Source organism: Eumetopias jubatus, unplaced genomic scaffold (genome assembly GCF_037043125.1).
Source record: "Eumetopias jubatus isolate StellerSeaLion01/CBP00866 unplaced genomic scaffold, mEumJub1_p1.0 scaffold_12, whole genome shotgun sequence".
In the NCBI taxonomy this organism is placed as follows: domain Eukaryota; kingdom Metazoa; phylum Chordata; class Mammalia; order Carnivora; family Otariidae; genus Eumetopias; species Eumetopias jubatus.
Window position 1 is genome coordinate 87,273,409 of NW_028274818.1, and position 14,447 is coordinate 87,287,855.

Sequence of the window (14,447 nt, forward strand, 5' to 3'; positions counted from 1 at the left end):
AGATTTTAAATAGAAAATCGGTAGCATATCCGTGGTCTCATTTTACACTTGGACTGCAAGAGTCTACCAGGTACTTAGAGCCTGTTTTTTGCAGAGCTGTTCCCCATCTATGCACCTTCTCCGGTGCATCCCACCCCCCTCCCTGTGGCCGGCAAACCACCGGCAGTGCTGGGACATTACCAACGGCACGGCGCTGATCTGGATGAGGACGTTCTTCTCTTCCAGGTCGCCGTACTTCAGCTGGTAGGGTTTGTACGGAGCATACACAGCCTCCACCAGTTCGGTGACTTTCACCAGGTTGTGCTCATCTTGAGGGAATCAAAAATGAAAATCGATAATGAACAAAGGGGCCGAAACTGCTGGAAAACAACAGGTGAACGGTACTCTACTGGAGCTTCTCCGGTTTGATCTTAGGGGTGACTGCCTTTTGTTAATCTGCCGTGGTTGTTCGTGGAAGCTGCAGCAATCACTTCTGTAAATATTTTGATGAATTTGGGCTCTGGGTATAATTTGTCTAGAGCACTATCAAAGATGCCAACTCCCTTCGTCCCATAACCCACCATGGCTAAGAATCCCTTCAAATGACAACTCTAGTCAAGATGCAGTTCCAGAAGTGCTATGGAGAAAAGGCTCTGCAGGAAGAACACTTTTCCAGGACTTTAGAGACAGGATACCTCATATGCTAGGCTTTCCAAAAATTCCTATATTCAACTACATACAAAGCATGTTTGTATGAAAAATTGAAATGGGCATATTCCAGGACACAGCAATTCAGCTTCTAGGCTGAACACTTACACCCAAGTGACTTCAGCATCCATTGATAATCTTTGCCTGAATAAACTTTTACACTGCTGATTTCCTAATCTTTTTGTTTCTTCTACATCTATTTGTAGGCCTTCTCTTGTAAAGAACAAATTTTCCTTTCTTGCTCTCTTTAATATAATAATCCCCACGAACTCATAGATTCTTTTTATATTCATGTGTTACAATCCATTATTGTCATTATATTCATTTTGATGCTCAAATTATTTCGAATTTGGTCAGTGGTTGCCCCTTCAGGCTGCCTCCTGTAATCTTTTTTTTTTTTTAAAGATTTTATTTATTTATTTGAGAGAGAGAGAATGAGAGGTAGAGAGCATGAGAGGGAAGAGGGTCAGAGGGAGAAGCAGGCTCCCCGCTGAGTGGGGAGCCCGACGCGGGACTCGATCCCGGGACTCCAGGATCCTGACCTGAGCCGAAGGCAGTTGCTTAACCAACTGAGCCACCCGGGCGCCCTCCTGTAATCTTTCTGACACATCCCCTAATCAGCCTTTAAGTGCATCAGCTGAAATCCAAAATCTCTTCTCTAGCCTGCAAGGACCCACGCGGGCTGACCTCAGGAGGTGAAAGAGGGAGGCAGTGAAACGCAAAGGCTCTTCTATCCAAGCTCCCCTGCCTCTTACTTACGTGACTGTGTGCAATGACAGACCTTTGGATACCTGCTTCCTCAACTATAAGTTGAGGTTAATAATGGCGTCAATCTTATAAGGCCTTAGGGGAGATTACATAAAATCTGTGTCTAGCATGTGGTAACATTTCATAAAAGCCAGCTCTTTTTATTTATTACTGCCCCAGCCTTTCCTCCTTCACAATTCCCCCGGCTTCCAGCCTTCTCTCCAGTTCCTCGGAAGCACCAGGCTCCCTTCCAGTCACGTGCCGATGCTTCTGTCTGGAAGGACCTTGTTCTCCCTTATCCTCCGGGATCTGGTCACCACCCATTTTTCTTCCACGGCTCACTCAGCTCAAGTCACCGGGCTCCATCAGCTTTGTTGGCTCATATACGCTCCTAGAACCACTCAGCTTTTCTACAAAGTACTCATCTCATTTTGTAATTATACACCCATTACTATGATCATTAGGTTATTTCCCACCGGAATAGACGTTGGGTGACAGGAGGGACAGTGTCTAGTTTTGCTCGGCATAGCAACCTCAGCATCCAGCATTCCAGTACTTGTCCATTTGTAGTTGAGTGAATAAATTAAACACGTTGTGACCTATCCATAAAGCAGTCATGAAAAATAATTGGACATCTACACATATAAAACACACACACAGTTGGGAACCAGAGATGCAACTGGGAAGACAGAAGGTAAAAATCTGTGGTGGTGGATCCGATTTGGAACAATATGTATAAACTGGAAATATGTATTTCCTAGCTCTGTCCAACAAAAGGGCCTAGAAGCCCAGCAATAAAGAGTACCCTCAGTGTCCAGATCTTGTTCTAATACCATTTCCCACTAGAAGAAACCAGGCTCCTTGGCAAAACACAGGTCTGAGACAGGGAAGGTATGTGTTCCTGGAACAGTTTGTGCCAAACAGCAAGAAAGCTCTCAAAGACTGATGGGCACATGTCAAAAAGATCCAGGAGGCAGCCCAAAGGGGCAACCACTGACCAAATTTGAAATAATTCAAGCATCAAAATGAAGAGTGGCAATAACAAATCATAACACAATGAGTAAAAAAAGAATCCATGAATTCACAGTGATATGAAAGTGAGGAAAGGGGGCACCAGGCTGGCTCAGTCAGAGAAGCGTGAGACTTTGATCTCAGGGTTGTGAGTTCAAGCACCACACGGGGTGTAGAGATTACTTATTTAAATAAAACTTTAAAAAAAAAGTGAGGAAAGAAAGGGAAATCTCTTCTTTATAAAAGAAGGCCTGTAAATAGATGTAGAAGGAATGAGAGAATTAGGAAATCATCATTTTATAATCAGCAGTGTAAAAGTTTATTCAGGCAAGGATTATCAACAGATGCTGAAGTCACTGGGGAAATGTTTTTGAGGATTAGTATATTCCTATGGGCTCAAAGCATCACCCCATGGATTACTTTTTTTTTTTTTTAAGATTTTATTTATTTATTTGAGAGACAGAGAATGAGGAGAGAGCATGCACGGTGAGGAGCAGAGGGAGAAGCAGACTCCTTGCTGAACAAGAAGCCAGATGTGGGGCTCCATCCCGGGACCCATAACCTGAGCCAAAGGCAGACACTCAACCGACTGAGCCATCCAGGCACCCCAAGGATTACTTATTAATTACAAAGAGGAAGAAGTACCTTAATAATGGAGAGATCTAGTTGATACATCTACCAAGTGATTAATCCAACCATCACCAATGATTGGACATTATGTGTCTCCCTGATGTGATGCCACAGGAAATACAAACCATCATCAATGTAGCATTCCTGCCAAAATATTTCATCTAAATTTAATCTTGAAGAATCAGTCAAACAGTTCCAGAATATGGGACATTCTACTAGAAAATTACCCTGTATTCTTCAGAGGTCAGTGTCATGAAAGACAAAAGAAAGATGAGACAACTGTTTCAGATTAAGAGATTAAAGAGACAAGACAACCAGATACAATGTGCATCAACTGATCTTAAAGAGAAGCAGAGGTGAGGAAGCAGCTATGAAGACTTCTGTGGGAAAAAAAAAACTTCTGTGGAACAAATGGAAAAATTCATACATTAGGTGACATTACTGAGTAAATATTAAATTTGGGAAAGTTAATAACAGTAACAAAATACTCTATTAAAAACATATTTAAGGAGGGTCACCTGGGTGGCTCAGTCAGTTAAGTGTCTGCCTTCTGCTTGGGTCATGATCCCAGCATCCTGGGATCAAGCCCCAGGTCAGGCTCCCTGCTCAGTGGGGAGTCTGCTTCTCCCTCTGCCCCTCCCCCTACTCAGGCTCTCTCTCAAATAAATAAAATATATTTTTTAAGATTTTATTTTTTTGGAGAGAGAGAGAGGGAAGCAGGGGGAGGAGTGGGGTCGGGGGGACAAGCAGACTCCTTGCTGAGCACAGAGCCTGACATGGGGCTGGACCCAAGCCAAAGGCAAACACTTAACCGAGGTGCCCCAATAAATAAAATCTTTAAAAAAATATATTTAAGGAGAAGCTGGGTGGCTCAGTCAGTTAAGCGTCTGCCTTTGGCTCAGGTCATGATCCCTGGGTTCAAGCCCCGGGTCAGGCTCCCTGCTCAGCAGGGAGTCTGCTTCTCCCTTCCCCTCTGCCCCCACCCCCCGCTCGTGCTCTCTCTTGCTCTCGCTCTTTCTCAAATAAATAAATAAAATCTTTAAAAAAATATATTTAAGGATACAGAGACAGTCTCATTCATAAAGAATCTGCACACGGATATAACACAAAATACTGTTTCTAGATGGGAGATGGAGAATGACCTTCCTTCTTTGTGTTTTCTGGGTTTTTCTATAATGAATACCTATTGTTTATTAATTATAAAATCAACTTATCTTAAATATTTAGTTTTTCTATTGCATAATCTTTCATATATTTCTAATTATGCCCTGTACACGCATTAATTACTAAAATAGAGACAATATTAAAGGCAAAATAGAAAGTTAGAAAATATATCTGCAACATACTGGATAAACAATGGAAAAAAAATCCTTGCTACATAAGGATATTTTGGGAAGATACACCAAATTTTTAACAGTGGTTATATATATTTCCATTTGTGGAAAATGTGTATTTATACTTGAATTACTGGGAGAAAATACAACAGAAGGCTGCCAGAGGCTCTCTCTGAGTGCTGAGGTGGTGAATCATTTTTACTCTTCTGTATTTTTATTTTTGTGTGTTTTCAAAGTATTTTTAGATTTAAAAAAAACTTTTTTGAAAATTTCAATAGGAATCCTTAAACATCTAAATTTCTGTGGCTGGCTAACAAAGCACTTCGATGTCTGATTCTTTGGAGGGTGGTTCTCTCTTCTTCAAGAATGTCCTTCACCAGTGGGAGGAAGGCAACCTGCCCCTCTGCCCTTTGCCCTACCTTCAATCTGCGCTGCCCGAGCAGGTAGCGTGTCCTACACTCTAGCCACCTGGACACCGCATCCTGGTCCCCTAGAAGCTATCCACATCCCCTCAGCCTCTCCCACAACCGAGACCGGCCGAGTGAGTGAGCCAAAACACCTATGAATCATCCGGAACTCGAACAATAAACACACTCCCTGGAATGTACAAAGTAATTATACGCAAATGTAATTAAAGAGAATAACTATTAAGTACACCAAGTTAGTGACACATAGCAGCCAAATGGCAGAACAAAGCTTCCTGAAGCGATTTCCTGATTTGACAGCAGCATGCGTCACGAGATCGGTGCTACTTAAAAGTTTATGATGCTTTTAACTTACAGGGGACACAGGTAACATACCACTGCTGTTTTCCTAAATGGGAACTAGGAGTGCCTTGCTCCCAGATACAGCTGGGGAATACCCATTTTCCCTGTAACCACCCTTAGTCCTGACACAGCCTCTCTGTCCGTAAAAACTTGCTGATGCCCCATCAAAAAGCTCCTCTAACCTATTCGTTCTCTTCAACTTACTTTTTAGGTTGAGTTGTCTGAGGTTTTATGATGCCTCAAAGGGAAGAGGACTCTAGCCTCCCAATGTAACCGGCTGCCAATTCAAGGCCACCAATGCCCAGCTACCTCTTTTATATTCTAAGCCCCTGCCGAAGTGCCCATCACTTCCCCAGAGCATGGAAAGCCCCTAGGTCGCACTGGGCTTGGTTAATACATTAGGCAACAACCAATTCCATAATGGCAATGCTTTCATGGAAAAGGCTTCTTTATCTGCTGAGAAGGAAAACAAGGATCCCTTCCAATTCTGTAAAATCAGTCATCTGAAAAGACAGACAAACCCAGGCCCCAGAAGCCTCAAAAAGAGCAAGTGAAGACAAGCCAGAAGGAATGTTTACGTGGGTGGGGGAGCTGCGCCATCTCCAATCCCTTGGCAAAGTGGGTGGTGGTGTCATAGAACTCTAGCAGCTTGAGGAGCTCCAGCTCAGGCCCTGCCCTCTCCACGCTGGTGCTGAGGCAATCGGGCAGAGTGGGCAGCAAGGCCCCCAGAGTCTGAATCAGCAGCACAGTCACCACCTCGTGGGGGTTCTTGAAAACCTACGGTGGGAAAGAGGTATCTGCGTTAGCACACAGGACCAAAGAGGAGCATACCTTTTAAAGAAGCAGTCTCCTGGACTGCTCTCAGAGGAATCTCTCCAACGGCTGGCAAGTGGCCTAGTCAAGAGCTTTAAGCCCCAAGCAGTCCTTACCCCAAACTCGAACAAGCTCAGAAAGCCAAGTAACTGGCAGAACTTGCAACTTGTCCCGAACAATTGGCTATTTCATGTCTATTACTGGCACCCAGTGCCTCTTTTCAAATCTATCACATGTAGTATTTAGATGGCCACCCAAAACTGGCCAGCAAGGACTGTGTGGATGACAGTGCAGAAACTGGGAGTGTATGGGAGGTGGGGAACAAAATGAAATTAAAGAACAGCAATTCACTGAGTCAGGGTTAGAGGACATTTAGCCAGATTTGCAGACGAGCCCACAGCCACCTTTCTCTCCCCTTGACACAGATCTTTGGTAAAGATGGATTTATCTTTTATTCTAAGGACCACCAGGAAGAGTGTATCCAGGGCCTTTTAGATTATTGAATTCACTTATTCACTAAGAGTCTTTTTTTTCTGTTTCATACACTACTGATCTCTTGGACAAAACTGGAAAAATGTATACAGGACATTTAGGGAGGGGTTCTCACAGACATCCGTGTGTTGATCAAATGCTTTTTTATCATAACATAACTTAAATATGCACAAACATGAAAACAAGATATAAGACCATTCTTAGGTAACTCTAAGGCCAAAAGAGGTGTAAGTTTAAAAACTATAAAATCAATAAACTCAAATTTTATGAGAAAAGACCCTGAGAGGAATGAAAGTGAAAACACAACTTCCCCAAAGTTACGGAATACAGCAAAAGCAACACTAAGAGGGAAATTTATAGCTTTAAACACATATATTAAAAAGGAAGGAAGAGTATCTCCAATCAATAACCTAACCTAACTGTACACATTAAGGAACAAGAAAAAGAAGAAACTAAACCCAAAGCTAGCAGGAGGAAAGAAATAATAAAGATCAGAGCAGAGGTAAATGAAATAAAGAATAGAAAGTTAATTTTAAAAATCAACAAAACTAGTTGGTTCTTTGAAAAGACCAACAAAACTGACAAACCTGTTATCCAGACTGACAAAAATAAAGAAGCCTTGAATTACTAAAATCAGATACAACGGTAGGTACATTTACTACAATTTTACAGAAATAAGAGGGATTAGAAGAGAATATGATGAACAAGTATATGCCAACAAATTAGATAACTTAGATGAAACAGAAAAAATTCCTAGAAACACAATTTGCCAAAACTGATTGAAGAAGAAATAGAAAATCCAAACAGTCCTATAACTAACTAGGAAAGAGGCAGAACCAGTAATCAAAAATGGGTTGCTCCAAAATTCCTATGTTGAAGTCCAAACCCCCAGTATCCCAGAATGTGACTATCTTTGGACCTATGAGCTTTAAAGAGGCAATTAAGGTAAAATGGGTCATCTGGGTGGGCCCTTATCCAATCTGACTGGTATCTTTATAACAAGAGGAGATCAGGGCACAGACACCCATAGAAAGAAGACCTAGGTAGAAGAATGCCACCAGCAAGCCAAGAGAGGTCTCAGAAGAAACCAACCCTGCCAATACCTTGACCTTGGACTTCTCACCCCCGGAACCATAAGAAAATGAATTCCTATTGTTTGAACCACCCAGTCTGTGACATTTAGTTATGGCGGTCCTGGCAAACTAATATAAAACACTTTCTAACTCATTCTATGAAGCCAGCATTAACCTGATACCAAAGCCAACCAGATACTAAAAGAAAATTACAGACCATTTCTCTTATAAATACACAATTAACAATACCCAACAAAGTAATAGTAAACTAAATTCAGCAACCATATTAAAAGGATTTTACACCATAACCAAGTGGGATGGATCTCCCAAATGAAGAGTGGTTCAACATATAAAAATTAATCAATGTAATATACTACATTAACAGAATGAAGGGAAGAAAACACATGACCATCTTGGTTAATGCAGAAAAGAGCATTTGATAAAAACACCCTTTATGTTAAAAAAAGTAAAACAAAAAAAAAAAACCAAAAAACTCAATAAACTAGGAATAGAAAAGAACTTCCTCAACATGATAAAGGTCACATAAGAAAAACAGCTATCATACTCAATGGTGAAAGACTGAAAGCTTTTCCCCTAAGGCCAGGAACAAGACAAGTATGCTATTTTATTCAACATAGTATTGGAAGTTCTAGCCAGAACAATAGGACAAGAAAAAGAAATAAAAGGCATTTAAATTGTAAAGGAAGAAAAAAAATTATCTCTGTTCATAAACTATATGTAGAAAACCCTCAAGAATTCACACACACACACACACACACACACACTGTTAGTGTTAGTAAGGAAATTCGGCAAAGCTACAGGATATAAAATCAACAAGCAAAAATCAGTTGCATTTCTATGCACTAGCAATGAACAACCCAAAAAGGAAATTAAGAAAACAATACCATTTATAACAGCACCAAAATGAATAAAATAGGAATAAACATAACCAAGGAGCTAAAAGACCTGTACGCTGAAAACAATAAAAAACTGCTCAAGAAATTAAAGACACAAATAAATGGCAAGACCATCCTGTGTTCATGGATTGGAAGACTTAATACTGTTGGAGCGCCTGGATGCTCAGTTGGTTAAGCATCTGCCTTCGGCTCAGGTCATGATCCCAGGGTCCTGGGATCGAGCCCTGCAACAGGCTCACTGCTCAGCGGGAAGCCTGCTTCTCCCTCTCCCACTCTCCCTGCTTGTGTGCTGTCTCTCTCAAGTAAATAAATAAAATATTTAAAAAAAGAAGAATGACAATGGCTAACTCTCACTTCCAGATTTCAAAACTTCCCACAAAGGTACACTAATCAAAACAGCGTGGCACAAGCATAAGGATAGACACATAGTCCAGTGGGATAGAAAGCCTAGAAATAAATCGTCACATACATGGTTGAATGATTTTCAATAAGAGTGCCAAGACCATTCAATGGGCAAAGGACAGACTTTGCAACAAATGGTGCTCTGAAAACTGGATAACCACATGCAAAAGAAAAACACTGGAACCTTACTTTGCACCATTACAAAAAATTAACTCAAAATTAATTAGATCCAAACATTAAGAGTAATGTATAAAAATCTTAGAAAAGACATTTGTTTGGATGCCTGGGTGGCTCAGTCGGTTAAGCATCTACTCTTGGTTTTGGCTCAGGTCATTATTTCAGGGCTGTGAGATTGAGCCCAGCACTGGGCTCTGCACTCAGCGGAGAGTGTGCTTGAGATTCTCTCCCTCTCCTTCTGTCCCTCCCCTGCTTGCTTTCTCTCTCTAAAATAAATAAATAAATCTTAAAAGAAAAAAGAAAAAACATTGGGGAAAATCTTCATGACCTTGGATGTGGCAATAGTTTCTAAATGCAACACCAAAAGCACAGGCAACAACAGAAAAACAGATAAACTGGGCTACATCACAATTAAAAACCTGTGCATCAAGGAACACTGCAAACAGACTGAAAAGACAACCCATGGGGTGGGAAGAAATACTTACAGATCATATATCAATAAGGGATTAATATCCCAAATACAGATTCAACTCAAAACTGGGCAAGGGACTTTAACAGAATTTTCTCCAAAGAAGATAATACAAATGGCTGATAAATGAAATGATGCTCAACATCATTAGTCATTAGGAAAACATAAATCGAAACCACAATGAGGTACCACTTCACATCCATTAGGATGGCTATCATTAAAAAAAAAAGGAGGGGCGCCTGGGTGGCTCAGTCGGTTAAGCATCTGCCTTCAGCTCAGGTCATGATCTCAGGGTCCTGGGATTGAGTCCTACATTGGGCTCCCCGCTCAGCAGGGAGTCTGTTTCTCCCTCTCCCCCTGACCCCCCACACTCTTGTACTCTCTCTTAAATAAATAAAATCTTTAACAAATAAACAAACAAGCAAAAGGAAAAGAAAGTAACAAGTGTTAGTGCAGATGTGGAGAAACTGGAACCTTCATGTATTTGCTGGTGGGAGGGTAAAATGGTACAGCTGCTGTGGAAAACAGTCTGGCGGTTCCTCAAAAGGTTAAACATGATGATATGATCCAGCAATTCCATTCCTAGGTGTACACTCCAAAGAACTGAAAACAGGGATCCAAATAGATATACCCAAATAGGTATATGTACACCCATATTCACGGCAGCATTATTCACAACAGCCAAAAGGTGGGAGCGGTCCAAGTGTTTATTAACACATGAATGGATAAATAGAATGTGGTAGATACACATAATGGAATATTATTCAGCCATAAAAAAGGAATGGAAAATTCCAGTATCTGCCACAACACAGATAATCCTTGAAAACATTATGCTAAGTGGAATAAGCCAGACACAAAGGACAGATACGATACAATTCTGCTTCTAAGAGGGATCTAGAACAGGAAAATACAGAGACAATGGAACAGAGGATACCAGGGCATGGGGGAGAAGGGCTTGGGGAGTTAATGCTTAACGGTCACACAGTTTCTGTCTGGGATGATTAAAAAGTTCTAGAAACAGAGAGTGGTAATAGTTAATCAACACTGTGAATATACTCAATGCTGCTTAACAGCACTTAAAAATGGTAAATTTTATGTTATGTATATTTGACCACAATAAAAGAAAAAGTCACTTCAACTTTAAAACCAGCAAAACTCAAAAGAATAGGACAGATGAAGATGATACCCTGCAACTCAACTTTTTCATCCTGAATTCAATCTGAGCACAGATTCCTTTGAGCTCACAGCATCCCTCTACTGCTTTGCGGTGTGTGATGAGGACTCTCGCACTGCTTCTATCTCTAGGCAAACTACTGACTACGAAGGAAACACCAAGTTGGCTATGGCATTAAACAGAATGCACTTGGTGCCACTGCATACATCATGTAAGTACTGAGTTTGTCCCCAACAGAACAGGGACACCAACATGGTTATCAACACGAAAGAACCTACTCAATCACATGACAGCCATTGGTCCTACGGCGGTCATGTACATAATCCAAACTATGTTTTTTTTTTTTTTTTAAGATTACCAAAATTATATGAGAATTCACAAAACTTCGGTGAACACCTGTTTAGTTTGATAAGCGTCCCTGCTGGAATCTGAGAGAAAGGAACAGAGGAAAAGAACCAAACAAGCCAACGAAGAATTAAAGGACCAAACTATGGAAACCTCCGCGATTTGTATTCCTTGAGCAACAGTCTTCCAACTGTCTCCCGGATGCCACAGTTGAGGTGGGCCACTCTTACTTGGCATTTAAGTGTCCCAAACTGGAATTCATCCTCTCCCCCTGACATTCCCAGACCTGCTTCCCTCAACTTTCATATTTCTGACAGTAGCATCTCCCTTCCAGCACAATGAAAATCTCCCCTCTGACTTTTCCGTTATCAGTTACTAGGCCTTAATAACTGTCCACTCTTCTTTTTTTTTTAAAGATTTTATTTATTTATTTGAAAGAGAGAGAATGAGAGATAGAGAGCACGAGAGGGAAGAGGGTCAGAGGGAGAAGCAGACTCCCTGCTGAGCAGGGAGCCCGATGTGGGACTCGATCCCAGGACTCCAGGATCATGACCTGAGCCGAAGGCAGTCGCTTAACCAACTGAGCCACCCAGGCGCCCAACTGTCCACTCCTCTTGAACTGGATGCCTTTTACTCATTGTGTGAGGCCAGACAAAGCTTCCTGCCTCGTCTCCAACCTTTCCTCATCAGATCACCCTTTCACTACCTCCAAATTCGTTATTTTTTAAATGTTATTTTTAAGACTTACTTACATTTTAAATATTTAAATATTGCAAGATTCATCAATTATTAACATCCTGCCACATCTGCTTTATTTCTCTCTCTGACACAGGTCTCATGATGCCACCTCAGCATGTACCTCTTAAAAATGGGGCCATCCTGGGGCACCTGGCTGGCTCAGTCGGTGGAGAATGCAACTCTTGATCTCAGGGTTGTAGGTTTGAGCCCCAGGTTGGATGTAGAGATTACTTAAAAATAAACTCTTTAAAAACGACAACAATGGGGCGCCTGGGTGGCTCAGTCGTTAAGCGTCTGCCTTCGGCTCAGGTCACGAACCCAGGGTCCTGGGATCGAGCCCCGCATCGGGATCCCTGCTCAACGGGAGGCCTGCTTCTCCCTCTCCCACTCCCTCTGCTTGCGTTCCCTCTCTCGCTGTGTCTCTCTCTGTCAAATAAATAAAATCTTTAAAAAAAAAATAAAAAAAATAAAAATAAAAACGACAACAACAACAACAAAACGGGGGCATCCTCTTACATCACAACATTACAACTCATCAAATTGAAATAAAACCTTTACGGTCCAAGTTCAAATTTCCCCAACTGTCCCTATAATGTCCTTAATGGCTTTTTTGTCATCATGTAGAATCCAATCAAGGATCATGCAGTTACATTTAGTTGTCATTCTTTTCTTTTCTCCTTTAATCTAAAATCAACTCTTTTTTTCCTTTCACAAAATGGACACTTTGAAGAATCCAGGACAACTGTTTCACAAAATGGTCTTGCATTTGAATTCATCTGCATGTTTCCTCATAATAGCATTAGGGTTAAGCCTTCCGGGCAGGGAAACTACATAGGTAATGTTTTGACACCAAAATCATTCTTAAAACAGCAATGTCATCATTCACTCTGTGGCTCCAGACTCTCACTCTCTTCTTGAGAAAGCCACGCTCCTGCCTTGAATTCACGGTTCCTCCATGTGTGGTCCCACCCGCTCACACAGAGCTGCACCAACACAAACCCTCCTGTCTCCGGCCACCGCAGTCCCTTCACCGTCACCGAACGTGCTAATGTCACAGAGCATCAAGACCTTCAGATACCACTCAGCCCAACGTCCTCGTCTGACAGAAGAAACCTTTTGCTGCAAGAAAGGAAGGGACCTGAAGAGGAAGGGAAAATGGGCCTTGTCTAGAAAAAGGAATCCTGACTCCTCACCATGTCTTGTGAGGAAGGACTGCACAGTGAGGACCCCTTTCACTCTTATCTGCTACTCCAATGACCTGGGGCAGGGGAAGAATTTAAGTAACTCTGTTCTAAGGACCTCTAACTGGTTGGTCCACTGAAACTATAAAGGCAGATCCTAGACCTTCAGTGGCATTCTTTTTACACATTTCAATTAAAACACACTGGGTCTTGGGCGCCTGGGTGGCTCAGTTGGTTAAGCGACTGCCTTCGGCTCAGGTCATGATCCTGGAGTCCCTGGATCAAGTCCCGCATCGGGCTCCCTGCTCGGCAGGGAGTCTGCCTCTCCCTCGGACCCTCCCCCCATCTCATGTGCTTTCTCTCTCTCTCTCTCAAATAAATAAATAAAATCTCTATTAAAAAAAACACACTGGGTCTCTTATGCTCAGAGGTGCCCCCCCAGGCCTCTGAAGTGATCTGGTTAAAGGATTCTCTGGCCACCGGCCAAAGAACCACCACAAAGTTCCCAGACTGTAAAACCGAACTTATCAACCTGGGCTACAGAATCAACCCAAAGAGCCCACCTGAAAACAATCTGACCTGACCTTACACTATACACAAAGGCCAATTCGAGACAGACCACAGAACTTACTGTAAAAACTAAACAAGCTTCTAGAAGAAAACACAGAAGACCATCTTTGCAATTTGGGAGTTGGTGGTGGTTACTTACAAAACAATAACCATGAAAGAAAAAAATGGATAAATTAGGCCTCATCAAAATCAATACCTGTTTAAGCCATAGACCAGAAGCAAGTATCTACAAAATATATTTAGCAGAAGACTTTTATCTGAACTATATGAAGAACTCCTACAACTCAATAATAAAAAGGCAAATAAACCAATTTTCTGTAATGGGCAGAAGATCTGAACAGACACCTCACAAAGGAAGCTACAAGGTGCTCACCATCCTCAGTCATCAGGAAAATACAAATAAAACCACAATGAGATAGTACAACACACCCACCGGAATGGCTAACTTAAGAAAGACTGACCTCACCTAACATTGGCAAAGATGTGGGGCAATCAGGACTCTTGCACCCTCGTTGTGCGAGTTTAAAAAGTACAACCACTTTGGAAAAATGTCTGGCAGTTTCTTATAAATCTAAACATACACCTGCCCGATGACCCAGCAATTCCACTCCTAGGTATTTACCCAAGAGATATGAACACATGAGTCCACAAAAAGACTTAGAGAACAATGTTCATTAGCAGCTTTATTCATAATAATCCCAAACTGGAAATACCCCAAGTGTCCCTCAATATAAGAATGAATACACAATCTGTGGTCTATTTGTGCCATGTAACAGTATTTAGCAATAAAAAGGAACAAAGTACTGATTCACACATGAATACATCTCACAAACACGCTGAATCAAAGAAGCCTTACAGAAAGAACACACACTATATAATTCCATCTATAGAAAATTCAAAAACAGGCTAAACTAATTTAT

At 41.6% G+C, this 14,447-nt stretch overlaps 1 protein-coding gene across 2 annotated transcripts in view; it reads right to left on the reverse strand.

Annotated features, from left to right (window-relative positions):
* The window catches only part of COG7 (component of oligomeric golgi complex 7), a 78,480-nt gene that overhangs the window by 37,810 nt on the left and 26,223 nt on the right, over window positions 1-14,447 (reverse strand). Inside the window, exons 7-8 of one of the 2 annotated variants that reach the window (XM_028090439.2) lie at window positions 5,755-5,953; window positions 181-308 (exon numbers count right to left, since the gene is read on the reverse strand). In XM_028090439.2, coding sequence (XP_027946240.1) covers window positions 181-308; window positions 5,755-5,953 — 327 coding nt within the window. The remainder of the gene's footprint in view (window positions 1-180; window positions 309-5,754; window positions 5,954-14,447) is intronic. The other variant, XM_088029033.1, reaches the window with a different exon arrangement.